At 50.6% G+C, this 27,923-nt stretch overlaps 1 protein-coding gene across 1 annotated transcript; it reads left to right on the top strand.

The window, feature by feature from the left end:
- NALF2 (NALCN channel auxiliary factor 2) lies at positions 1 to 27,890 on the top strand. Its single transcript, XM_081221388.1, has 3 exons — positions 1 to 952; positions 24,409 to 24,580; positions 24,985 to 27,890. The coding sequence occupies exons 1-3, from the start codon at positions 89 to 91 to the stop codon at positions 25,368 to 25,370; spliced, it is 1,422 nt and encodes a 473-aa protein (XP_081077514.1). The 5' UTR covers positions 1 to 88; the 3' UTR covers positions 25,371 to 27,890.
- Positions 27,891 to 27,923: the final 33 nt, after the last annotated feature.

The raw sequence follows: 27,923 nt of genomic DNA, 5'->3' as shown, positions 1-27,923 counted from the left end.
GCGCAGCCGGCTTGCCCGTCCGCCAGCCCGAGACGGCCGTCCGGCCTCGCGCCCGCCTTTTCCCTCCAGCCCGGACCCCCCCTGAAATATGTTCAGGGGCGCTTGGATGTGGCCCGGGAAAGACGCCGCCGCGCTGACTATCTGCTGCTGCTGCTGCTGCTGGGCTCCCAGGCCGAGCGACAAACCTTGCGCCGACTCCGAGCGGGCGCAGCGATGGCGACTGTCCCTGGCGTCCCTGCTCTTCTTCACCGTGCTGCTCGCTGACCATCTGTGGCTGTGCGCGGGGGCCCGGCCCCGGGCCAGGGAGCTGAGCAGCGCCATGCGGCCGCCCTGGGGGGCCGGCCGGGAGCTGCAGCCGGTGCCTCCTCGCGCGGTGCTGCCGCCGCCGCCGCCGCAGCCGCCCGACCAGCCCAGCGCGCCCCCAGGCACCTGCGGCCCGCGACACAGCAACCTGACCAAAGCCGCCCCCGCCGCCGGTCCCTGGCCGGACTGCGGCGGCGTCCCAGAACCCACGGGGCTGGACGCAGCTTGCACCAAATTGCAATCTTTGCAGAGACTTTTCGAACCGACCACCCCAGCGCCCCCTCTACGGCCCCCCGACTCCCCTTCCCGTGCCCCGGCCGAGTTCCCCACCGCCAAAAAAAACTTGCTCAAAGGCCACTTTCGGAACTTCACTCTTTCCTTTTGCGACACCTACACGGTCTGGGACTTGCTGCTGGGCATGGACCGCCCCGACAGCCTGGACTGCAGCCTGGACACCCTGCTGGGGGACCTGCTGGCCGTGGTGGCTAGCCCAGGCTCCGGGGCCTGGGAGGTGTGTAGCAACTGTATCGAGGCGTACCAGCGGCTCGACCGACATGCTCAGGAAAAATATGACGAGTTCGACCTCGTGCTGCATAAATACTTACAGGCAGAAGAGTACTCAATCCGGTCCTGCACGAAAGGCTGTAAGGTAGGGACTGGCGTCCGCGGCCACAACGGCTGCCGCTTCGGCGGCGGGAGCCGTGGCGGTGGGACCGGGAGAAAAAAGGAGGTTTCCCCCTCTACCCACCTCACCTCCCCCCATCACCCCCCACCGTTCTCAGTGGGGCACGGGTAGTGCTACCTTGGGACCCTCCCGGGAAGCAGGGCCTCAGGGATTCAAGTCAGGTAACCACCTGGCCAACTTCTATTGATTCTGGCTTTGGGCACCATCTGACTGGGGCTTTCTCGCGCCCCGCCCCCCGCATGAGGAGGGAGGGGTCCGGGGTCCCCCCGGTTGGCAAAGGGATGGAAAGAGGGTTCTGGCTCCCCCAGCCCCCGTCCTCACCTAGCGGTGCCCCTTTCCTTTCCTTGGCTGGAATGGAAAGTCCTGGGACTGGCTGGTGCAGGGGGAAGGCCAAAGGTGGGGGAAGAATATTTGGCAACCTAACCCTGACCCTTTGGCCCCTGCCAGTGGGTGAGAGGAGGGGCACCTGTTTGTAGGGCACAGCACACTGTTGACCTTATATGACCTGAGGTGGCTGGTCAGAGTCTAAGCAGGTGGAGCCCCAGGGTACCTGTTTTCTCCCAAGGAGGGTACCTGCCAGCTCCTCTCCCCTGACAAGAGAAGGAGCTGGGAGCAGGGCACAGCAGCCTGTGGGAGGACCCCTGGAGGCTGGTGCACTACAGAAGTCCCAGTGTTTTCCCAGTGCCCTGGGGTGGCAGTGGAGGGAAAGCTGGCTTACTGGCTGTTGGGAACGGGCATCCAGAGGAGAGGCGGGGCCCCTGCAGAATGGGCCTGCCTAGGGCAGAGCTGAGTGTTGAGAAACTTCTTGACCCTGAGCAGGGTCGTTCTGGACAGTGGGTGTATGGGGGCTGTAAACATTTGGGACATGGTGCTACTGCTCTGTTTGTGCAGCCTGGCCAGGTGGCCTGCCTCTGAGAGGAGAGAGAACAGCAAGGTCAAAGGGTCAAGTGAAGAGGAGACCAGGTGGGGGTGCTGGTCTCACCCATCCTTAAGCTGGGGGCTGAGAGCTGGAGAGGGAGACAGTTGCCTCCTAGCCTAGCTTGTCTCCCTCCGAGGCTTTGGGGAGGGACAGAAAGTGCCCCTTTCCATCTGACGTGACCCCTGCGGACTTCTGCTCGGTTCCACGCTCTTGGTGGGCTCCTTAGGGATTTGGGCAGGGGGTTGGGAAGGAAAGGGGTAGCTCCTTGCGCCTGACTTCACTTTCTCATTCTCCTTTTTCCTGTTCTCGTAACCTAGCAGTCTCCCTCCCGCCTCCCTCAGCCTCAGCTGACTCACTGCCTCACTCACACTACCAAATGAGATATTCCACTTCTTAAAGGTGTACAGACAGATAGACACACACACTGCCAAACAGCACCACCACCACCCCGGGCAAAGTCACACAGAGGTACAGAGAGGTCGTCACACCCACAAACGGTGCCACATCTCCCCTGGATGTCAGAGACTCACAGGCAGAAGTACTGTCACATGAAAAAGGACACATTTTGTCATATAGAGATAGAGACACACACCCTTGATGTCAGTGCAAGCAGAGGGACACGGGCCACTAGCAGACGGAATAAAGGATGTCTGTCTTTTGTGGCCTTCCCTCCGACCCCGTGGCCCCGACTTTTTCTTTCCCACAATCTCCAGGATGAAAAAGAGACCATGCTACAACTTTCCCGTGGGGTTTTCTCCGGGTCATAGTTGGCTTCAGGCTCTGTCTGATCCGGCACTAAATAATAATCCCTCATGTTGATTATTTTGACCAAGCAGTTTGTTGGAGGAGAAAGACAGCCGATCTCTTGGATTCAGGAGGCCTGATCATCTCTACCACTTGTTCGTAGTGTGACCTTGGGCATGTCACTTCACTTCTCTAAGCTTTTGTTTCCTCATTCGTAAAACAAGGACAATAAGCCTGGCTCTGCCTACATCCTGAGTCTTTTGTGAGATTGAAGTGGGAAGAGGTAGCTGATAGTATTTTGTAAAAATAATAGAACACCTGGCAGTGATGTCCTGCTTAAGGTTTGTAGCCTCTTTCACGTGTACTATGAGATCACAACTGCCTGGGGAGGCTGGTAGTGCCAGCATCATGAGCCCCATCTTACAGATGGGGAAACTGAGGTGCAGGGGGCTCAAGCAGTTTGCCCGAAGGCCACTCAGCTAAGGAGCAGGAGTGCCAGGACTCCAACCCGCATGGCGTTGGTGCTAAGCTCACGCTTTGGCCATGGCCTCTCATCAGGTTTGCAGTGGCCAGGGCCCTCCCTGCTCTCCTTTGTCTCCTTGCCGCTTTCACACTCTCACTCTCTCTCTCCCTCTCAAGTGAACTCCGCCTGCTCTCTTGCTGCCTGCTGTGCTGGGAGAAGGGCAGTGTCAGCTCCACAGCTTTCTTCCTGTCTTTCCCACCCTCTCCAATTGCTCTCCCTTCACTGAGGCCTACACCCACAGGCCTCTAGGTTCCAGCTGTATTACAGGCCCTACAGGAAAAGACAGCCCTGCTCTCCTCCTTCCTGCAGCCCCTCTGTCTTCACCCCAGTGCCCCACCTCTATCCCAGGCCTTTTCTGCAGATCCCCAAGCCTGCCCCCCAGCTTCAAGCCCTGCTGTCCAGCCCCTCCCCCAAATGGGATCCCTTGGAGATAATGCCACATCCTCCAAGCTTCTCCAGGGTGGGGAGCACACCACCCCAGGCTAGGGTGAGGAGGCTTCCTGTGCTGCTGGAAACCAAACCTGGAGCCTTTGCTCCAAGGCCAGGTGACCCCCATCCCCGGGGGCCTATCCCCAGTATTTCAGTTAGATCTTTCCCGGGCAGCCCCAGAAACCCTGTTCTCTCCCTTTGCAACATCTGCCCCTGTTTCGGGCCACACAGGGCCCCACACATCATACCTGTCCTCACTGCTGCCTGTGACACCTCCCAATTTAGTACCAGCTGTGACATCTCCTTAATGTGTGACTGACTTCCTCTCACACAGCAGGGCGATGATAACTTAGGGAGGCCAATGCCCGTTCCCACGCTGGCCTCTCCCAACCCCTGGGGCCCCGCTCCACCCCTCCCTTACCTCCCTGTGCACGCATCCCCTCAGCCCTTGCCTCCTGCTCTGCTTGACCCTTCTGTCCCTGCCTGTGGTTACTGGACCACCCCCTCACTCCCCAGCCCTCTCCATCTCCCAGCCCTGCCAGACCCCGCCTGGTTCTGATTGCCTCTTCCTCCACCTCTGCCCCTTCCCTACTCGAAATTGAGGATAGTCTGATTGAGGGCTGGGGGAGGGGGCAGTGGTGAGATGGGAACAAAGCCCTGGCCTCTTCTCTCATAGCTCTGATCCAAGAGGGGATAGAAGCCCAAGAGAAGGCCAGTTCTCAGTTCTCACTAGCCATAGGGGCACAACCGTAAAGGTTAGTGCCAAGGAAGAATGCGGTAGTTCTGTTCTCTTCGGGACTGGCCCACACCCACCTGGCATATTGTGTGTTTGGTTCCGGGGCTCACACTGAGCAGTTTAGGAGGAGGCTAAAACTCAAGTTCTCCTGGACAGAGTTGAAGGAGCTGTTTCACCTGAAGAAGAGGAGACTCAGAAAGGTGTGGTCTCCAACTGCAGACCTCAGAAGAGTTGTCAGGGTGCAAAAGAAGAGGGATGTCCTGCTTAACCCCAGAGGGACTTCATGGTTAGAAAGTCCTGGGTTCAAGCCCAGCTTTTTTTAATGTATTACCTGTGTGACCTTGAGCTAGGGACTTCAGCTCTCTCAGCCTCACTTTTCTCATCTGTAAAATGGAGGTAATTCATCAGAACAGCCCTATGAGCTCATTATTAATGAGAAGTCTGCACAGTACCTAGGCCTGGCATATCAGAGTTGTTCAGTTAACAGTTTTTTCCTTCCAAAGAGGGAACAGAGTGCCTTGAGAGGAGGTGAGTTCCTGCTCTCAGGGGAAAGGTCTAGCCTGATTCAGACAGAGCCCTGGGGGAAATGCTGTGGAGATGACTCTGACTCCGGAGTCTAGGGCAGGTTGGACCAGCTGACCTCTGAGGTCTGTGTCAGCTCAGAGTTCAGGCCAGTGAGCAGCACTGGATGGGCAAGGCCAGGGAAGGAGGCCTAACACCCACACCCAGGGGAGGGGGCTGCCAGAGCCAGCACCTCGCCCTCTGCCCTTACCCGTTGGGGACCTCTTCCTCCACTCCGGCTGGCAGCTGTTTCTGCCTCGCTGCCTTCCTCTCTCCTCCCACCTGCCACGGTTCTCCTGCCAAGCAGGATTCCCAGGCTGACGCTGGTGCTGAGAGCAGGAAGCTCGGGGCACCGGGCAAAGGGCAGGAGCCCCAGGTTGGCAAGTGGTCCCTGTTGTCACCCAAGCTTTCAGGCACGGAGCAGTGCCCCACAGTCAGCCTCCCTGACCCAGGGTTCGTGAGGGCAGAGGGAGTATCCTTGTCCCCATTTGGGGGTGGAGGAAGGGGGAGGCAGTCAAGAAGCAGCCTCCCAGGACCATGTCAAAGGCTCCCCTGAGGAGGGGTGTCCAGATCCACCGAAGCTCACCGGCCATGAACGTGAGCACCGGGCTTCTGAGAAGGGCCGGGGACAGGGAAAAGGCAATGTCTGTAGCTCAGACAGGGTATAGGGGCTTAAACGTGAGAGTGGGAAAGTGGCCCCATGCTACCCACACCTCTCCGGATCCCCTCACCCCTACCCTGACCCACCCCACTACCAATCCCCATATTCCTCCCAATTTTGGCCCACAGCCAACACCCCCCACATACCAATGACCCCACAACCTTCCCAACCTTCTGCTAGACCCTTCCCAAACCGCACCCTCACCTCACTCCTCCAACGCCCACTTCTCCCCACAGTTACCCCCACCTGCTCCCACCCCTCCCCTTCCCCCCCACGCCCCTCCCTGCTCCCTTCTAACGGCCAGCCCTCTCCCATCTCCCACCCAGCTCCACACCCCTCATCTCTCACCTCTTAACTCACACTCCACCAACCCTTACCCCGAGTCCTGACCATCTTCTGGCCTCATCCCTAACCCCCGTCCCAGCACTGCACCTCTTGCCCTCGTCTCCTGCATGCCCCCTCACCCCTCGCCTCCCTCACACCCCTCTCACACTTCGCCTCTCTGATCCCCATCCCTCCTCCTGCCCCCCTTTCATCTTCTGGTCCCCTCTTCTCCTGTCCCCTTTCTCCCTCTGCTCTTTTTCTCCTTCCTGCCTTCTCTCCTCCCCACTCAGTGTGGACGTGTGTGTGTGTGCATGCACACATGCTTAGACACATAGACATACACACAATCTTCTTCATGGCGACTTCCCACAGGCTGGTGCCTGACTACTATAGTCACCATAGCAACGGGAACCTCCATGAAGGATAAACTGGTATCTCCTGAAGGTGGGGGCGGAGGGGAGTTAAGTGGAGGAAGGGAGCCCAGCAGCCTCCCACCCACTCTCATGGTCTGACTGGAAGAGTCTGCTGAACACAGTGGAGGTAAGGGTGAGGAAAGGGAAAACAGTGGGTGGGGCTGAGATTAAAGGAGAGTCAGGGATCTCCGAACACATCACAAGCATGAGAGGGTGCCTCTAAGCCATGTGGGTGCATGTTGGTCTCCTCCCCAGGCATCGGTGTCTCAGGGAAAGGGCACACCCACCCTTCGGTGTGTGGGTGCATATGTGGGACGACACCTTAGGCTCGAGGGTGGGAGTTTACCCTAGAAAAACTTCTCCCTCAGGGCAGTTCTTTTATGGGCAGTTCTCTTATGTTCCCACCCTGTGAGGCTCTTTACCTGCCCTGTGCCCTTGCAGACTGGGCATCAGACCTGCCCCCACCCCTACTCCCCCATCCCCAGCTCACGTCTCAGCCACATGTGGATTCCAGCTGCAGGTGTTTGCTGGAAAACCAGGGGCAGCTTCTGAGGGGGTTTAGACAAATGTGGGACTCCAGGAGCACCATTCTCCAATGCTGAGCCAGGAGGTCTCTGGGGAATAGGTATGTTGTGTTCCTGTGGTTACAGGCGCACAGACCAGGATGTGTGCAGGGATGCTGGACCAGACTTTTCTCCCTGGGCATATGAGGGTGTTCAGAAAAGCCTGAATTCTTGATACCTCGAGCCGGGCAGGTGCTTAGAGAAGAGAGCAAGGGCACCAGGTGAGTTGCAGCTGGCCCTGGTGAAGGAAGGGATTACCGTGGAGTGACAGGAGCTGCCAGGACCAAAGCTCCTGTTTGAATGGATTCTGGAAAAAGGAGCTGGAACCTGAGCCACAAGTCTCTGGGCCAGAAGGTGAAGGCAGGCTGGTGCCAAAGAACAAAGGGAAAGGGGAAAAGAAAACTGCCAGCTTTCAAGTGCCTGGGAGATGCCAGGGGCTTTATGTGTGTCCATGAACTCATTTAGTCCTGATAGTCATCCTAGCAGGCAGGTACTCTCATTATTCCCTTTTTACAAATGTGACAACTGAGGTTCAGTGAAGGAAAGTGACCAGGCCACATAGCTAAAAGGTGGGAGGACTGCCACACAAACCCAGGTCTGTCTGTTCTTTCCCCAGTGCACACATGTATAAAGAAAATCTTAATAAACTCCCCCAGCTGTCAGAGGCAATGCCCAGCTGGCTCTTGAGAGGCTGGAGTGAGAAGCTGACGAACTGCAAGGGAAATCCAGCAGCACCTACTGGCAACTTGTAGGGACCCCCTGGAGTGGCTCAGATCCAAAGTGGGGACCCACCAACATTCTCCTTGTTCAATACCCCAGTCTCTTGTCCTTGAGCCCCAGTGATAATCACCAGTATCCTCTTGAGATTGTGACAGAGGATGGGCGTGAGGAAAGGAGGTGTTTGCTCCCTCCTTCTTCTACAGGCTCTACCAAGGAGATGGGAGGAGCTGGGCTCCTCTTGCCTGGAAGGAGGGTATCTGTTAGATTCTCAGCCCCAGTCTGCTGGAAGGATCAACCTGGGCAGGAGAGGAGTAGGTCTCCTAGACAGACCTAGTGCAGGCCTGAGCCCTGCCCAGCAGCTGCTGGGAGAGCTGGGAGGGGAAACTGTGAGACCTTATCACCCAGAGCCTGTGGAGGCCTGGCCTGGGCTTTGGACACCCAGTTCCCATGCCAGGCTTTTGGTGAGCCCTGGCCTGGGATGGCGAGGTTTCTCTTGGAGGTAGAAGGAAGTGCCAACTCACCAAGCTGTGCCCAGAGAAGGACGAGTGGTGGTGGTGGGTTTTACCATTGCTTCCTGTCTTTGTATTTGGTTTCCAGCAGATAGCATGGCTACCTGGCTGTGAAAGGTGAGAATATCTGCTTAGTGTTGAACTCAACTAAAACTTCCAACCAGGTTAATCCTTCAGAGCTATTATAGACTCAGAATCTTTTAAAAATACCTTTTTTTCCAATTGCCAAAAAAATGGTCTCTGAGAAATTTTGGAAAATAGAAATATAACAGGAAAAAGGTCCCAGAGATGCTCTTAATGTTATAGTGTATTTCCTCCTAATATGTCTTTTTGTAGCATAATTTTTTATTGTGGTAAAATATACATAACATCAAATTTACCATTCTAACTATTTTAGGTATACAATTGAGTGGCATTAAGTATATTTGCAATGTTGTACAACCATCTCCACTATTCATTCCTAAAATGTTTTTATTCTCCTAAACAGAAACTCTTTATCCATTAAACAATAACTCTCCATTCCTCCCTCCCCCCAGCCCCTGGTAACCTCTATTCTATTTCCCATCTCTATGAATTTGAATATTCTGAGTAATTCATATAAGTGGAATCATACACTTTTTGTCCTTTCGTGTCTGGCTTATTTCATTAAACATAATGTTTTCAAGGTTCATCCATGTTGTGGCATGTATCAGTACTTCATTCTTTTTTATGGTTGAATAATATTCCATTGTCTGGATGTACCACATTTTTTTAATTCATTCATCTCTATGGACACTTGGGTTGGTTCCACCTTTGGACAATTATGAATAAAGCTGCTATGAACGTTCATAGACAGGTTTTTGTGTGGACCTATATTTTCATTTCCTTCCACATTTTGGCCATTGTGAATAATGTTGTTATGAACATTGGCATACAGGTATCTGTTTGAATCCCTGCTTTCAATTCTTTTGGTTATATACCCGGATATGGACTTGCTGGATCACGTGGTAATTCTATATTTAACTTTCTGAGGAACCTCCATAGTGTTCTCTACAGCGCTGCACCATTTTATATTCTTATGAGCAATGCACAGGGTTCCAATGTCGCCACATTCTCGTCAACATTTCCTTTTTTTTTTTTTGATAATAGCCACCCTAATAGATGTGACTATATATTTTTACATAGTTGAAATCATCCAGGTTTTTCATCCTGATCTTTTTAACTTATTGCTAAAGTTATACTGAATATCTTTCCATGTAATTAGATATTCACAAACCTCTTTTTTGGCTGTGCTGCATGGCTTGCAGAATTAGTTCCCCTAGCAGGGATTGAACCTGGGCCCTTGGTAGTGAAAGCATGGAGTTCTAACCACTGGACCACCAGGGAATTCCCACAAACATCATTCTTGATGAGCATGCAATATCCCATCCCATGAATTTAGTGCAATTTAGTTACCTAGTACCCTATTGTTGGATATTTACTTTCAACTTTTACTATTGTAAATAATGCTGTGATGGATATCTTTGTCCATAAATCTTTGTCAGATCTATGATTCCTTTTTTTTAATAAATAGTATCTCAATCATTTTTTTCTTATTTCTCTGCTTTGCTGAGTTTCTTAAATCACAAAATAATGCACCTTTATTGTACCAAGTCTAACAATACAGAGGTTTATAAAGAAACCTCTGTAGTCCACTTAGTAATCTTCCTGTTCCCTCCCCTCCCAGTCCCGCTGCCCTGAGGTCACTGATGTTAACAATTTGGTGTGTATCCTTCCATCCCTCTCTGAGCTTACATCAACATTTGCATACAAAATGACTTTTTCTTTCCCTTGTTTTGCATACAAATGGAAGCATATACATTAATTCTTCAGGACGAACATTTGGAACTAGTCTTACAGAATCAAAGAGTATTAACCTTTCTAAGGCTTTTGACATACAAATTTCTTTCTTACCAAATTTCTTTCCAGAAGGCTGCTTCTAGTTTATACCCTTGCCAAAAATGTGAGACTAATTTACCACCCTTGTCTAATATTGATTATCATATTTTTTTAAACTTTACTAATTTGTAGCTGAAAAGTGTTATAGCATTGGCTTGTAATTTGCATTCCTTAGGTCAAATTTTGTTTTTCTTGTCTATGTCATTTTTATTGCCTGTTTTATGAATTGTCTGTCCATGTCTTGTGTTTTTATTATTGATTTGTATGTACTCTTTTATATGTATTAATGATTTTTTTTCTGATTACATTTGTGGCAGTTGTGTTTTTTTCCATTTAGTATTTGCATCTTAGAGCTTGAAAGGAGGTCGTGGGAAGGAAAGGAACTATCCCAGGCACTTTTTATATACTTTATCGCACTTAATTCTTACATCTGTCTTGTGAAGTGTATATATATTTATCCCCATTTTACTTAGGAGAAAACAGGCTCAGAGAGGTTAAGTAACTGGCTCAAGGTCATCCAGCTAATAAGAGTTGGAGCTGGGATTTGAATCCAGGTCAAATCCAGGGTACCCAATCTGTACCAGTGTAATTTTACTATAGGTAAGGCTTTGTGCTAGTTGCTTTACAGACATCATTTACAGAAAGGTTAAGGATATGTGCTTTTATTATCTCCATTTTGCAGATAAGGAAAGTATAGATCAGGGAATTTAAATAACTTGTTTGAGTTTTCATAACTGGTGAGAGCAAACCTGGGATTTGACCACAGGAATGTTTGAGGTTAAAGATGTTTGACCCTGTCTTCTCTCCATGCATGCTGTCTCCCTAGGGACCATCTTCTTGGATCCAAATTGAGACTCAGGGAGAGTACTTTGCTTACAGTCACATAGCAAATTAGTGACTGAGTCCCTACCTCCTTACAGATGACTTGTCCAAGTTCATACAGTCAGTTAGTGGCAGAGCCAGAATCTGAACCCAGCTCTGGCTAACTCTTCACCTGACTGGAGCAAAGGCTTTTTGATGAAGAACATTTATGGAGCAAGCTGGGGAGAAGGAGCAATTAGGTAGAGTGTTGTGGCTGCCCTGAAACCTTTCTGAAGGAATGGACTCTAGTATTGGAGTCTTCCAGAGCAAGGCAGTTCCAGGAGCCCCTACGTGACAAGACCTAGAACAGGAGAACTCATGTCCAAAGGCAAGAAGACCTTTCTACAAGGAGAGAGCTGCCTTCCCATCACCAGTTGCCAAAGATCAGAGCAGGAACAGTTGCCTCTTTTCAACACTCCCAGGGAGTGTGTGTGTTTGTGCTCCCATGCATGTGCACATGCACGCATTTAGAGGAAAGAGGAAAGGGAGTGCTTTGATGGGCGAATGGAAATGGTCATTTGTAGCCCCTAGTACCCAAGTATTCTTCCCCCGACACTCCCTTACAAAGAAAACTTTACTCATATTGGAAATGAGCTGAATACACTGATTTTAGAAAATCACTCGCCCATCCAGTCCTAGAAATCTCTCCCCAACTTGACTTGAAATTCCATCAAAAAGATTTGTTTAAGTAACAAGCTAATTACTTCAATGGTGATAGTGAAATGGAGGGACCATCCTAGGGGCAATATGGTGTATAAGCTTGGGAACTGAAGCCCAGGTAAACTTGACTTCACATTCCAGCTTGAAATCTGTCTTCTCCATAAAACAGTTGTTGAGACCTTTCATCTCTCTTGGAACCTCATTTTCTTTGAATTCAAAACTAAGAAATAAGGTCATTATTAGGCTTCAATGACATATAACATGCTAATCTCTTAAGGGCACAGTGCCTGTGAGATGGAAAGTGCTCAGGAAATGGTAGCCACCATATATTATTATTGGCTGTGTGGCCTTGGACGAGCTTTTTTTTTTTTAGTTTATTTTTGGCTGCATTGGGTTTTCATTGCTGCGCGTGGGCTTTCTCCAGTTGTGGCAAGTGGGGGCTACTCTTTGTTGCGGTGCACGGGCTTCTCATTGCGGTGGCTTCTCTTGTTGCGCAGCACAGGCTCTAGGCACATGGGCTTCAGTAGTTGCAGCATGCGGGCCCTAAAGTGCACAGGCTTCAGTTGTTGTGGCACGTGGGCTCAGTAGTTGTGGCTCACAGGCTCTAGAGAGCAGGATTAGTAGTTGTGGCACACAGACTTAGTTGCTACACGGCATGTGGGATCTTCCCAGGCCAGGGCTCGAACCCATGTCCCTGCATTGGCAGGCGAATTCTTAACCACTGTGCCACCAGGGAAGTCCTGGACAAGCTATTTTAACTCTGGTCCTTCCTGTCCTCACCTGTAAATGTTTCTCCATCTCAGGGGGTGGTTGTGAGGATTCAATGAGTTAATAAAGGTCAGCTGCTTAGAACAGAGCCTGGCGTATGGTAAGCACTTAAAAAATGGTAGCTATAATTATTGTCACCTTAATTAGATGTGTTTAATCTAAATGACTGCTTAATACTCAATTGAGATTGACAACACTTTCCCTTAGGAGAAGGGAAAGGTAATTTGGGAGCAGCAGGTGAAGTGTCTAGTGTGGAGGTGGAAGGTTAGGAGCCAGAAGGCAACTGGAGAGATTCTAGTGAATGAGAGCACAGAGATATAGTCAGGTAGGGGAGGGAAGAGCCAGAGATGGAAGAACTCCAAAGCCTTGATTTACCTCACCCCTAGAGACCAAGCACAACTAACAGGTCCTTTTATTAGGTCTCTCCCCAGCCTCTCATCTGGTTAGCAAGGTACTGTGTTTGGGGACAGAAGTAAGGTAGGGGCAAGGAGCTGGTTTCACAACGATCCCTGCAGGAAGCCTGAGATTTCTGCCTGGGCCTGGGCCCAGACTAGCAGTGTGTGCCCCCTGGGAGGGGGCAGCGGGATTTTATGCCAAACACATTTGTGTGCAGCTCAAAGGAAGCTATGGTTGTCATGTCACACTGGCACCATTTCTGTGGTGGGTGGCCTGCACAGCTGTTGGGCACAGAGGCCCTCAAAGTTCCCCTCCTCTCATATGAGTTCTCTTTGGCTATGGGGCCACTCATTAATTCTGCTGGCCTGTTAAGCTGACCTGACCTAAGCCCCAGACAGTGGTGATGGAGTAGACGATCCATGACTGGGCAGTAGGGCCTGGGGTTTTGTGGCTGAGTCTGGCAAGGTTGGTCAGGTCAAGTCTTAGGGATTTTGTTTTGTTGTTTTTGAGGTTCATGGCTGCATATCAGTTTATATATTTATTTTATTTTCATTTTATCAAAGTAATATATGTTCATAATTTTAAAAGACATAAGCTACATATATATAGTCACTCTTCAGAGTTAAACACTTGAAGCTCTCTTAGCTTTTTCTTCTGATATTTACTGTCACATTTTTAATGGTGTGCCAATACTGCTATTTCTTGACTTTTCTGTTTGAAATATCTTTGTGCACACAAAGATACACACATATACGTACATATACATGTATACACATATGTATATCTATTCCATATATAGATATATATTCTTGTAGCATCTGTCTTTTAAATGATATATAACGTAATATCTTTTAAATGATAAGAATAGAGCTCATTGCTCATAATTAAAACAGAAGCCCTCTGCTCCAACCCTAAGCTTCACTCTTCAGAGTCAAATACTTCTAAACCTCTTAGCTGTTTCTTCTAATATTTACCTCCACATCTCTAAATGATATACCAATACTGTCATTTCTTGATTTTTTTTTCTGATTTAAATATGTACTGCCTTTTTATTTTTTTAGAGTGGGATTTAGCTCTCTTACTACCAGCAGCACCGTATGTGCACTCCCCTCATATATCCAATATTGTCATATCACAATTTCTGGTTTTAACAGTATTCCATATTTACATTATAAGGATTATAAATATTGTTCACAGCTGAGTCATGTAGAATACTGTGATTACATTTTCTTCCTTGGCCAACTCGTTTTCCTGGAGTTAATAATTGCCTCTCTTTTTTCTATTTGCTTAGTTTTCTATGATTTGTTTTTCTGTTTTTGTTTTTTTTTTTTTTTGCTAATGTATCCCCAGTTTCTCCATGAAAGCTGTAAAATTCATGCAACACATTACATAACCCATTACTTTCACCCTTTTCTTGGAAATCTACACCTTACTCCAGTCTGGGCTAGTTGCTGAAGGCTTGGTTTACAAGTGCTTGGATTTCAAGTACTTAGCAGGCATCTCTTCTGTATACCTAATTCCATGTGAAGTCCTGAGGGAAATACACAGATAAGACACAGTCCCTGTCCTCAAGGAGCCTACCGTCTCAAAGATGTTTAGTTCATTCAGATATCTTGCCAGAAGGCTTGAGCTCCTCCCAAAGACTTTGATCTAGGCTGTGTCTTTGATCCCACACTCCAGGCAGAAATTCCCCTCTCCATCTCCACTGAATTACCAAAAGAATACAATACAGTCTCCCAGAGAGCAAATGTGGTCTTAGGCTGCATTAACAGAAACAGAGCTTCTAGGATAGGAGGGTTGATACTTCTACTTGACTCTGTGTTGATAAACTCTGGGGATTGCATTCAGTTGCAAGGGACATAGAAAAATAGGAACTTGTCTGAATAGGAACAACCAGGGTAGAACAGAGAACTGGAAACCAACATCCCAAAAAATAGTTGAAAAACTAGTTTGGCTTCTTGGAAGAGTAGTCTACACATAGCTCTCTCAATTTTTCTTCCCTCACATTCCCTTTTAAATTGGCTTCAATTTGGTTTCTGCCCCCACTGCTCCACTGGAACTGATCTCACCATGATGAGACTGCCAGCATGTCCTCATCTGCTGACCACTCTTATTCTTTGAAACTCTCCTCCCCTAATGTATAGAATGCCACTCTCTTCTGTTTCTTCTCCAAGCTCTTAAACCACTCCCGCATCTTCATCAGATTCCCTTCTTCTACCTGCCCCTTAAATGTTAGTGTTTTCCAGGGATCCACTGTTGGTCCTTTTCTCTGTGCATTAATTTTCCCTAGGCAATATCCTCTACTTCCTTGGCTTCCACTATTGCTTTATCAGTCAGAGTGAGCCAGGTTACGCTGTAGTAGCAAACAATTCCCAAATATCAGAGGCTTAACACAACAAACAGTTATTTCTTGCTCATAATACATGTCCAAAATAGGTCAGCAGGGAGCATCTGTTCATGATAGTCACCAAGAGACCCAGGCTAGCAAAAGGTCCATTTCAACACCGCTTCCACAGTCAGCAGCAGAGGCAAATCGTACTCCAGCTCTTAAAGCTTCTCCCCTGAAGGGATCCATGTCACTTCAACTCACATTTCACTGGCCAAAGTAAGTCTTACGGCTATGCCTAATTTCAAAGGGTGTGGGAAAGTATAGTCCTACTATGTTCCTGATGATTAACTCCTTAACCCTTGATGACTCCCAAACCTTTATTTCTAGCCCAGACCCTCCTTCTGAGCTCAGACCATTGTGTCCAACTGCCTCCTGGACATTTCTACCTAGCCTAGTATATACTGACCTATATTTCAGAGTCAGCATGACCAAAAACTGAGTTCATCTTCTTCACCCCCAAATCTACTCCTCCTCCTGGTTTCCCTTCTTTAATGAATGAAACTACTATTCATCCTGCCACCCAAGCCAGAAGCCTGGTATCCCCATCATCTCTCATTCAGATTGTTGCAATAGGCTCCTAACTGGTCTCCCCACCTCCAGTCTTGATGCCTATGCTCCATCATCCACACTTTCAGAACATAAGTCTGAAAAGTTAGTCAGTGATAAGACTAACTTATCACTGACTTAGAAGTGATAAGCAATCTTTTAAAAGGCGGTTATTTAAAATCCACTAAAGGCTGTCCATTGCCTATAGGATGAAGCCTGGCTCCTCCTCAGCATGCAGAACATATCGTAATATAGGCATGGCCTTCCTCCGTAGCCTCATCTCCCATCATGGCCCCCTCTGTACCCCGTAACTATGCTAAACCACCGACAGTGCCTGAAGCCGGCACTGCTTCACACCTCCAGGCCTTTATACCTACGTATTCCTCTGCTTTAAGTGCACTTATTCCTGCCCTATTCCACCCAGTGAACTTCTACCCATTTTTTCCAAGCCCCAACTCTAGCCTCTCCCACATGGAGATATTTTCCTGTCTTCAGCCCTCAAAACACCGTTGATCCTTCCTCCCTTTATGCTATCATTGCACCAAGTACATACCGCTTATCACAGTGACTTCTAATGATTGATGCTTCTCTCTCCTGCCCCTTAAAGATAGCAATCTTGTCTTCCCTATCTCTACCATATGTAGTTCCCCAGCACAGTGCCAGGCACTTGAACGTGTTCAGAAATTGATCATTGCAGGAAAAAATGAATGGGAAGACCTGACCGGATTGAGGCAAGTTTACAAATACCTGCTGCAGGGCTGGCATGGGGACAGGAAGTTTATGGTCCCAGAAGAGCTAGGAGGAGCCATGAGCAATGCCACAGGGAGGCATTATCTCAGCTCAGAAAGAGAAAAACCTTCTTTAACTGCGAGACTTGTCTGAAGGTATGGGCTGCCCTAGGAGAGAGCGTGCGCCCTGTGACAAGAGGTGTGCAGTCAGTAGCTGGATAGCTTGTGGCAGTGACGTTGGAGTGGAAATTCCAACAGCAGATAGGGAGGTGGAGTTGTGATTCTCACAGTCCTTCCTACTCTCGAGTGGTCATGAACCTGCCTCCTCTGCTCACCTGATTGATATGGGTCATCTAGGCTCCTTCAGAGAACTGCTCCTGCACTAGGGACACCACTTCTCCACTAACCAGGCTGCCCCTGGCCTTGGAGCAGGCGGCCTAAGAGGCTTGGATGTGACTGGACCCTCTGGAACTGCAGTGGCTCTAGGTTCTTATCCACCTCTCAAGCCAACTCCCCCGCCTTTCCTCCAGGCCAGGCCAGGCCACTCTGACTCATGACTGCTCACTCTCAGCAGCAGGAAAGCTGTTGCTTATTTTTACAGCCACTTAAGTAAAGCCATGTCATCCACCTGCATTTGCCCTGTAATGCCTCTCATCTCAGTCTGACTCTGCCAATCCCAAGGAACTACTCCCAGAGTTATGTCCAAGATCTCCCTCCCCTGGGTTGGAGAGATTGACCTTGACCTTACCCTGTTCTGACCCAACTTTCTGAAAGCCCAGAATCAGGAATAGGAGCGTGTGGCTCTTTTCAGACCTGCCCAAGGAGGTCCTTCACACAATGCTATGTGTATTGACGGATGCAGCACAAAGAGACATGGGATTAGTCACCAGAGTACTTCCCTTCTAATCCTGGCTTTATAGTTGATTTCTTGCATGTTTCTGACTTGGCTGAACCAAATCCCTTTTCTGAGCCTCAGTTTCCACCTAGGTGAATTCCAGGGGCAGGGTGATTATTTATGTACTGTGGACAGTGGGTTTCATTCCCAAGCCCAGCCCAGATGGCCACTCTGCCTCCACGGTCTCTGCAGCTGCAGCTCCTGGCCAAGTGTCCCAGGAGTGCATTAGGAAAACAAACAGCGATAAAGAGGTCTGTAGGGAGGCTTTGGATGGGGAAATAGGCCCTAGGGAGGGAAGCAAGTTGGAATCCAAGAAGGAAACTGCCAACTTCCTGGTAGGAAGGAACTGAAGCTCTCCTCTCTGGAGGGTTTTCCCGTCCCCTAACCAAGGAGTCCAGGATGGCCTCCTCTTTCTAAACCCTCTGGCCCTGAGTCTTGTTTGTGGGCTGTGTTTGTAGGTACGCACTTATATGCATTCCCGTAGCACCCTGAGAGCCAGGAGAAGTCACATGCTTCTCCCCAGAAGAGCGTAGGGATGAGAATGCGCTGGCCAGGGCTGCAAGCCAGGGAGCAGGAAGGTAAGGCTCTCCAAGTCCTCCCACTCCTCCCTAAACTAGCAGCCGCAGAGCCCAGGATGGGTGGGGATCCCCCTCGTCTTACCTGCTCCCATTTCAAGAGTGGTTTAAGGGACTTCCCTAGTCGTCCAGTGGGTAAGACTCCCTGCTCCCAGTGCAGGAGGCCTGGGTTCGATCCCCGGTCAGGGAACTAGATCCCGCAGGCATGCTGCAACTAAGAAGCCCACATACTGCCACTAAAGGTCTCGCGTGCCGCAACTAAGACCTGATGCAGCCAAAATCAATCAATAAATATTTTTTTAAAAAAAGACATTATAAAAAAACGAAAACAAAAAAAGAGTGGTTTAACAGCCCAGCGGGGAGGAGGGGTGGGATAGCCTTCTCAGCTTCCTTTTTGGGTTAATTGGTGTTCCCTCTAGTTACTCCCTGCTTCCTTCCCCTCCCAGTTCCCATAGCAACTTGGCTGTAGCAGCCAGAACTTGATTGAGCCCAGCGGTGGCCTGCTGGAGGCGGGGAAGGGGATTCTGTAGGGAAAGGAGGGCACTGTCAGGTCAAGGCTTTTCACCCCACCCATCATCTGCTGCTACCTTGAGGGTCCAGGATGGTTAAGCTCAGAGGACAGGGCATGATGAAGAAGGCTTTCCTGCCAGGGCTGGAGTTTGAAGAGGCTGAAAGCCAAGAGCAGGCCTGGTTCTCCTCAGCTCTCCTCCCCTCCCCACGCTTCTGTGTCCTGCCCCCTGAGTTTGGAATGCAGTCGCTGGTAGGATGGTCCAGTAGGAAGAACCCTGGAGTTAGAGTCGAGAAACTGGGTTTCAGGTTCCTCCCTCTGCCACTACTTTATGTGACTGTAGAGAAGTCCTTCCCCTCCTTTTCTGGGCCTCAGTTTCCTCAGCTATAAAATGAAGCAGGGCTAAGTTCTCTGCACATTAAAATTAACTGAGGTGTTTTGAAAAACTCTAGATGTGTGGGCCCCACCCACAAGGATTCTGACTGACTTGGTCTGGAGTGCAATGTGGGCCAAGCAGAAGCATTTTTAAAAGACTCTCTGAAAACCATAATTCAAAAAGAGTCATGTATCAAAATGTTCATTGCAGCTCTGTTTACAATAGCCAGGAGATGGAAGCAACCTAAGTGTCCATCATCGGATGAATAGATAAAGAAGATGTGGCACCTATATACAATGGAATATTACTCAGCCATAAAAAGAAATGAAATTGAGTTATTTGTAGTGAGGTGGGTGGACCTAGAGTCTGTCATACCGAGTGAAGTAAGTCAGAAAGAGAAAAACAAATCCCGTATGCTAACACATATATATGGAATTTAAGAAAGAAAAGAAAAAGGTCATGAAGAACCTAGGGGTAAGACGGAAATAAAGACACAGACCTACTAGAGAATGGACTTGAGAATATGGGGAGGGGGAAGGGTAAGCTGTGACAAAGTGAGGGAGTGGCATGGACATATATACACTACCAAATGTGAAATTGATAGCTAGTGGGAAGCAGCCGCATAGCACAGGGAGATCAGCTCAGTGCTTTGTGACCACCTAGAAGGGCGGGATATGGAGGGTGGGAGGGAGGGAGACACAAGAGGGAAGAGATATGGGAACATATGTATATGTATAACTGATTCACTTTGTTATAAAGCAGAAACTAACACACCATTGCAAAGCAATTATACTTCAATAAAGATGTTTTAAAAAAAACTAGTTAAAAATAAAATAGCAAGATACCTGGGGGAAAAAAAAAAAGACTCCCTGAGTGATTCTAATATGCAGCCAGAATTGAGGAACTAGAGCAAAAGACCTCCGAGGGTCTCCCAACTGACTGTTGTCTGGTTCTGAGACATTTCTTCCTTTGCCCTGCATGCCCCGCCTCCAGCCAGCCCCACAGCTCTCCGAACGCAGCTCTCCTGGCTCTTCCCCATCCTAGTGGATGAGTGCCCAGGTCCCCTGCAACTGCCCAAGCAACCCGGTCCCCTCTGGCTCAGTCCTAACACTGATGAGATGGGGCAAGTGACTTAGGCCTGCCTAGGGAAGAGGGCTACGGAGACTAAGGCAGGCTTGCTGTCCAGGTGGTAGCCCTGAGAGCCAGACTTTTCATCTGAGAAGGACCCCAGCCCCTTTTTAAAGCACGTGGGCCAGCAATGACCTCAGCTGGCCATATGTGGGGCTAAGGAATTGGATTACCTCTCAGCCCCGTGTCATTCTTCTTCCTCCATTCCTCTCACTAGTTCCTTGCCTGTACCTGTCTTGCCACCCACAGGCCTGGTGTCCTCCTCAGGCAGCCTGCTCGCCATGGTGACTCTGGGGCGGGAGGCTTGAGGGAGGGTCGTCTAGCTAAGGAGAAAGGCCTCCCTCCCACTGTCAGGCCACCCCTCTCCCAGCCCCGCCTCCCTCAACTCCCTCTCTCTCTCCCAGAGCAGAGGCGGGGGGTGCCCGGCCACCAGCACCTGCTATTAGGCTAATTGCAGTTGCCTGGGAGGAGAGCTGGCCCTCCACTGCAGCCTCACCTGGGAGCAGGAATATTGAACCGAAAGAGCCAGGGAGAATCCCGCAGGGGCCTCTGAACCCCAGCAGTGGAGGACTGGGCTGTTCCACACAATTCAGGGTGAGGGTGGAGGTGGACTCTGGGTCCAGGCTGCAGAGGTTAGGGCAGAGGCTGTGGACAGAGCCGCCTCTTGGCGCCCTGGGACCCACAAGATGGAGCGGGGGGGGGTCTCCAAGGTACTGGGGCCCTTAGCGTTAGGGATATCCTTTTGTTTCCTGTCTTACTTTTCTTTCTGTCTCCCCCACCTCCTTCTGCTGTCTTATCCCTCTTTCTTATCTTGGCCTTCCTCTGTTCCCATCTTCTTTACACCCCTTTATTCCCCTGCTGGCTCTTGAACCCTCCTCTTTCTTCCTCCGTCTTCCTTACCCCTCCTCTTCACAGCCCATCTTCCACGTCTCCTGTCCCCAACCCTGTTATCCCCTACTCTTTCTTACCCTTCATCTTCTCTCACCCTCACTGTACCCCTTTACCTCCTTTACACCCTCCATCTCTTATTCCCCTGCTTCCTCCCCAGTGCTGTTTTTTCCTACCCCCGCTATAACCACCATTTCTCACCCTCCAACTCCCTACTCTTTCTTACCCTCTCTTTCTTCCTCCCCTCCTCCCTTGTGCCCCCGGACTCCACTGCCAGTCTTTCCAACCCCTGAGCCCCTCTCCTACCCCTCTAGCTCCCTCTTCCCCCGCCTCTTACCTTTACTTGTTCCTTTCCACCTCCTTCCACTCCCTTCTCACTCCATTGCACATACCTTTTATCCCAATAATTTCACTCTTAAGAGTTTATATAAATAAAATGCAACAGAAGTGTTCAAGAGAGGTGTGTACAGACCTACTCACCAAAGCATTGTTTGTGATAGTGGAAACCTGGAAATAACTTAAATGTCCATCCATGGGAGATTGGTATCCTTTGCACTTCATTCATATGAAACCGTTCTCCATTCTTTTAGCACACCATGCATGTGCTCACATCTGTACCTTTGCTTAAGCTGTTGCCTCAGTCCAGAATGCCCTTTTGTCTCATCTCTGCCCATCCCATCTAAAATCCTACTTTGAGTCCCAACTCAACTCTTTTTTTTTTTAATATTTATTTATTTATTTTTGGCTGTCTCGGATCTTAGTTGTGGCACGCGGGATCTTTCGTTGTGGTGTGCGGGCTCTTCGTTGCAACACGCAGGCTTCTCTCTAGTTGTGGCGCGTGGGCTCCAGAGCACGTGGGCTCGGTAGTTGCGGCCCTCAGGCTTAGTTGCCCCACAGCATGTGGGATCTTAGTTCCCCGACCAAGAATCGAACCCACGCCCCCTGCATTGGAAGGTGGATTCCTAACCATTGGACCACCAGGGAACTCCCCCCAGCTCAACTCATACCCTCGCTGAAATCTTTCCCGGCTTTTCTATTTGCTTCACTCCAGTGGCCAGTGGTTTAACTTCTCTTATAGTATAGAAAATGTGCCATAGTTTCAAGTGAGATCTGTCTATCCGTGAAACTGAAATTTCTTTGAGAGTAGGGACATGTCCTCATTTACTCATCTGGTTCATTCCGTCAACAAGACTTGTTTTTTTTACATATATTGTGCTGAGTACTCAATATGGTCAGTAAGACCGACCCACGTCTGCTTTCATACGTCTTACATTTTAGTGAGGTTGACAGAGAAAAACAAAACAAGGATGCAGACAAACTCACACTTGTGGTGAAGAAACATTTAAGAAAAAGAAGAATGAGGGGGCATTCTCTAACTCGAGTGGTCAGGGAGACCCTCTCTGAAGAGGTGACTTTTGAACTGAGGCTTCAAAGTTGAGAAGGACCTAGCCAGGCCAAAAGTGGGGGGGGGGGCAGGGGGAAGAGCATATCAGGCCAAGAGAACAGTGTGTGCCAAGGCCCCGAGGTGGGAAGAAGTAGGGCATGTTCAAGGAAAAGAAAGAAAACCTCAGCGTGTGGAGCATTATGAGCCGTATGGGGGAGGTAGAAAATGAGGTTGGAGAGACAGACAGGGGCCAAGTTATGCAGGGGTTTGAAGTCTGTGGTCGAAAGTTTGGGTTTTATTCTAAATGCATTGAAGGGTTTGAAGCAAGGGAGTAACATGATCGAATGTCATTTTGAGATCGCTCTTACTCCTGTGTAAACAGTGCATGGGAAAGAGCAAGAGTGGAGGTGGGGAGGCCACATAGGAGACTGTTGTCCAGGTGACAAGTGACGGTGCCTGCACAGAGTCGTGGAAGTAGAGGGAGAATTGGCATGCCTTGCTGATGGACTGCGTGTGGGGATGCTGGCAAAGAGAGGAGTGATGGCTGACACCTAAGTTTCTGGATTGAATACCCGGGTGGATGGTCATGACAGTTAACCGAAGTGGTCAAGGCTCAGGGGTGTGGGCAGATTTGGAGTTAAAAAAAACAAGAACTGAATTTTAAGATTTTAGAGCATGTTAAATTTGAGAAGCCAGTGAGATATCAAATCTGTGTTCCTCGGGGGGGTAACTTACACCACAACCCACTACCACCCACCACTACCACCCATCACCACGCCCCTGCCCCCACTTTGGAAAAGGCCAGTGTGGGATTCCATTGCCCAAGTCCATGTTCACAGTGGAGTTATTTGTATTTGAGTGTAAATGTTTAAAGTCTGTGTAAGAAGCTCTGACCACGTTGCTCAGAGTGTGGTTGAAAGGCCTCTGGCCGCAGAATGACCTGGACCCTTGTTCCAAAGGCAGATTCCTGAGCCCACCTCAGTCCTCTTGAAGCTGAATTGGAGGGGGCCATCTGCCTTTTTAACAAGTGTCCCAGGGGATTCTGAGGCACACTGAAGTCGGAGAACCATCACTACAAGGAGCAACTATGGGAAGGTGCCCCTGAAAATATGAAGAATGGATGTGGGCAGGGCTCTGGGCATCCTGTTAAAATGCAGGTGTGACTTGTCAAGTCTGGGGCAGGGCCTGGGATTATGCACTTTTCACAAGCTCCAAGTGATGGTGATGCTGCTGGTCCAGGTCCACACTTTCAGTAGCAAGGAGTTAGATCAGTGGTTCTCAATGGGAGATGATTTTGCCCCCCACCCAGGAGATATTTGACAATGGCCAGAGACATTTCTTGGTGGTCACAATGAGGAGGGGCAGGATGCGACTGGCAACTACTGGGTAGAGGCAAGAAATGCTTCTCAATATTCTATAATGCACAGGACAGCCCCCCACTACAAAGAATCATCCAGTCCAAAATGTCAGTAGTGTCGCCGTTGAGGAACTCTGGTCTTGATGATAGCCAAAGAGTACAGAGCAGGGAACCTTTCTTAGCCAGGACCAAGTGCCTGGTGGAAATGGGCTCGATGAGGGGCAGGATGTACACCCGTGAAGTGAAACGGCCAAGCCAAGTTTCCAAATGAAATGTGGTGTCTGCTCCACTCCAGGGCGGACGCCAACAGGACAGAGCATGGGTTAAGTAGAGCTTGAAGGCACATGTGGTGCTTGGTGAGGCAGATCCCTGTTTTTATTAAAAATAACCCCTCACATTTGTATTGCACTATAGAATTTACAAAACATTTTCATATGTGTCATATTATTTGATCTACACAACACCCTAATGAGGTAAAGCAAAGATTATCCTCTCCATCTCTTTTCTTGAGTTTAGAAACTTAACACCATCAGCCAAAGAAATGTTTGCTGAGTTGAATGGAAGTGAAATTTACCTCAATATAGGTGACCTCAGACAAGTCAGGACATCTCTTGGGACCAGCTATAAAATGGTATGGTTGGATGGGCCTCTTCCAGCTCTGATATAGGAGTCATTTTGTGATTTTACCAATGAACAAATTCAAAGTCTTGGATGACTGCAGATTGGGGACTTGGGAGTTCTGGCTATGAAATGGGAGATTTTAGGGTAGGAGGTAGTGGTCTTGACCCAAACCCTTCTTCCCCACCCCCTGGACCCTGGGGGTGGGTTGATGAGCACACCGTACCCTCCCCCTATAGAGTACAGGTACACCCCTCCTCATCCCTCTCCTCTGAGGCGGAAAAGGGCTGGTGCCTGGGCTGATGCTTTTTCCTCTCCCTACAGGCTGTCTACAAGGCCTGGCTGTGCTCAGAATACTTCAGCGTGACCCAGCAGGAATGCCAGCGCTGGGTGCCCTGCAAGCAATACTGCCTGGAGGTGCAGACCCGGTGCCCTTTTATCCTCCCTGACAATGAGGAAATGGTGTACGGAGGGCTCCCTGGCTTTATCTGTACAGGTAAAGGCAGGGCCCTGGGAGGAGGGAGGAGGCCAAGAGCCCAGAGCAGGCACCAGGTCGGGGCTGTGGGAGCAGGGAGGACAACAGGGAGGTTGGGCCAGGAGAAGGTTAGTGGCTGCAGGAGTAGGTAGTGAGGCCCCAGGTTGGGATGGGGCAAAGTGGAATAGGGGGAGAGAGCAGAATGGCCATCTGTATCCAAAACATACCTGGCCAGGGAGTTATCCCAGAAAAACTGTCTGGGGTCCCTGGAAGATGTGTCCAGAAAGGGACGGTGCTAAGGGGCAGGGGGAAGAGTCTTGGGCAGGAGTACCAGAGCAGCCCCAGCTCTGACAATCACCTCTCTCAGAAAGGCATAGCCAGCAGCCCCTTTAGCACCCCACCCCGCCTTGCTTATCCATTGGCAGGGTTGCTGGATACTTCGCCAAAGCGGCCGGAAACCAAGTGCTGTGACGTGCAGTGGGTCTCCTGTGAGTCGGAGAAGAAGAAGTTCAAGGAGTCTGAAGCCCCTAAAACCCACCACCAGCAATTCCACCACTCTTACTTCCACCACTACCACCAACAGTACCCCCACTACCACCCCCGCCACGACCCCCCAGGCCGCCTCAGCCACAATCCCTCCCTGCTGCCGGTCTCTGGGGGCTCCTGCCTCAGTCCCAGCAGGATCCGGCTCTACGTCCTTGTTCTCATGCTCCTCCATACCATGGTGTCCTTCTCCAGCGGCCAGGGTGGTGGGGGACCGGGCCTGGAGGCACTGCCTGCCCTAGACGAGGGCCTGACTCGGGAAGAGTGACAGCAAGGAGGGAGATCAGACCTCCACCACACACCGACATCAGCTCCAGCGCCCCCCCCCAGGGGGAGGGGGAGGGGGTCCCTCCCATGGGAGGTGTAGGACCAGGTGGGGGGTGGGGGAAATGGGGCAATCACACATCGCCCCCTACCAACCCCCACTCCAAAAGCAGCTCCAACAGAACCGCCAGAGGGCCCCAGGGAGCTGCAAAACTCATCCGGGAGAAAAAGGCAGGAGCAGCAGGTGCCCCCCTCCCAGGCCCCCATCTATGGGGCTTAGCCAAAAATAAAGGGGGGGAGTGGGGGGTGGAAATGCCCACCGCCACTGAGAGCCCTGACCCCAAGGAAGGAGGCTGCTTACCCAGCCTTGGCCCTTCAGGGAATGTTGGGGGGCACAGAGGGGAGAAGCTCTTTGCCCCCTCCGCATTCCTTTTGTTGCCACGATCCTTAATTCCCTCCTGCCCACACCCCTGCAGGCAACGGCAGACGACGCAGCAGCCCTCCTCCCGCTCCGGCGCACCTTGTCCCATGTGGGGCCACCACAGGGAAGGGCCCAGCTGGGACATGAGGTGTACGCAGTTGTGGCTAGGTCAGGGGCCCAGTTAAGCTGTGCCCCAGCACCCTAGCCCATGAGGTATAGGAAGGGGGTGCAGAATGAGTGGCGGGAGAGAGCGGAGATAGGGAAGAGGGAGAGGAGAGGAGAGAGGTGGGCAGAGAGATGGCTGAACGGGCCGTCACCACCTGGCTTTGGGGAGCCAGGTGATCAGTGTTGAGGCAGGCTCGAGGACACGTCCCCAAATCAGGAAGGGTTGCGTAAGGAGCCCTCTGGAGAAGGAGCACAGGGACTGGGTTCTTGGGCCTTGAAAACAGAAGGCCGAGGGCACATGGTCAGACTGCCGCTGTCTGAAGGGCCATATCTTACAGAAGGTGCACATACTCCCAAGGGCCACTCTTGCCCTGGAGATCTTGGCCTTGGGGCCAAAGACGTTTCCATTTCTGATCTCCATGGGGAGGAGGGACTTAAGCCCAAGAGGGTCAGGCCTGGCCTGGGTCCCCAGACTCCCCCATCTCGTCCTAGCCCAGGCCTCCATGAAGGAAACCCTGGTGGCATTGCCCCAGAGCTTTCCAGAGATGAGCCTCCCCCATCCCCAGCCTGTCCCCATCCCCAGCCTACCAAAGAGTATTCATCCCTTCTCATCCCTGACCCCATGGGTTACTATCCCAATTGTGGAACCACCACACTGCTCCTCACCCTGTAGCAGGTCCCCTAATCCAGCCGCCCCTGCCCGTAGCTGGAGAAAGTCCAGAAACTGGCAAGAGGGCCTGCTAAATAAAGACGATGTGCTGTGGTCCCTTGGTTGAGAGACTTGAAGTGTTTAGTCAGGCTAGAGAGCTGCATGAGAGAAGAGGCCTGGAGAGCCCCTTGGGGGCCATTAGCCTTGTGCTGGTCTCCTAGGGGTGGGAGGCCACGTGGCCTGGGACATCTACAAGCCAATAGGAGCAGACGAGAAAGGAAGCCGCAACTGTGTTCCTGGGACAGGCCAAGCGGCTTTCAGTGCCAGAAGGGCCTGTGTCCTGGGATGCAATGCCAGTGAGTTAAGGGGAGGGGTGGGCCTGGAGCTGCATTAGGGGAAACCAAAAGGGGGAGGGGGAGGGAACAGCTGGAATCAGCTGGCTGGGGGATAAATGGGAAACCTCACTCGTAGAGAGGGAATCATTCAAGGGCCTCAGCTGGGTCCCCAAATAGGCTTTGTGAGACCAGGGAGTCCTTCCCTGCCAGTTTTCTCATTTCTCACAGCGTGTTCCCCTCCCCCTGCCCAGCCCTGTGCCCTGCCCACACACTCCATGTTTGGCCTTCAGCATTTCAGGCCTAGCCACATACCCCATCCCTAGAGTGCTCTTTTCAGCTGGGGAGGGGAAGAGGTGCTGGCTCCTTTCCAGAGATGCTTCTGTAGATGTGAGAGAGACTGTGTACTGCCTTGCAACTCCTGCATCCTCAGGAGGGGAAAAGGGACTGGGAAGTAAAGGGGGACCTTAGGACCCCAGGGAGTGGACCCTTGGAGACTCCCATCCCCTCTTCCCCCTCACCAAGTGCCCAGGAGACCCCTGGCTCAGACCAGCCCAGGGCCTTGCCCAGTGGCAGGGGAAAGGGGCACCTCACTCCACCTCGAAGTCATTTGACTGTCCCCATCCACCCCACTGCCCAGATCTTCCACCACCCCTCCAGCTGCCCCTGCCGTTCGTCACAGGCAGCAGAGCTGGGCAGCTTTCTTACACCATTTTCTACACTGTGCTTCATGAGTAGGACTTTCTTGCACTAGTTCCTTTGACTGAGTCTCCAAGCTGGATTCCTAGTAGTCCCCGTCCCTTCCTCCCTCACCTGGCTACGGTTCAGTTGTTGCCCTTCCCCTGCCTCTGTGTTTCGGTGAGAGTCTCTGTATGTGTACCGCTTTCTGTTTTGTTGCAGTGTGGGGCAGAAGCCTCTCTGCTGTTGTTTAACCCCATAAAGAAATAAATGGTAAGACTTGATGATAACCTTCCCTTCATGGTTTTGTTC

The sequence above is a fragment of the Mesoplodon bidens genome (genome assembly GCF_964165515.1).
Source record: "Mesoplodon bidens genome assembly, chromosome: X".
Taxonomy (NCBI): domain Eukaryota; kingdom Metazoa; phylum Chordata; class Mammalia; order Artiodactyla; family Ziphiidae; genus Mesoplodon; species Mesoplodon bidens.
Note: the sequence above shows the minus strand (reverse complement) of the source record. Positions and strands in the feature narration are given on the sequence as shown.

Coding starts and splice junctions, on each gene's coding strand:
- NALF2 (XM_081221388.1), top strand. CDS start 89: ATGTTCAGGGGCGCTTGGATGTGGCCCGGGAAAGACGCCGCCGCGCTG. Junction 953..24,408: donor CCTGCACGAAAGGCTGTAAG/GTAGGGACTGGC, acceptor CTCTCCCTACAG/GCTGTCTACAAGGCCTGGCT. Junction 24,581..24,984: donor CCCTGGCTTTATCTGTACAG/GTAAAGGCAGGG, acceptor ATCCATTGGCAG/GGTTGCTGGATACTTCGCCA.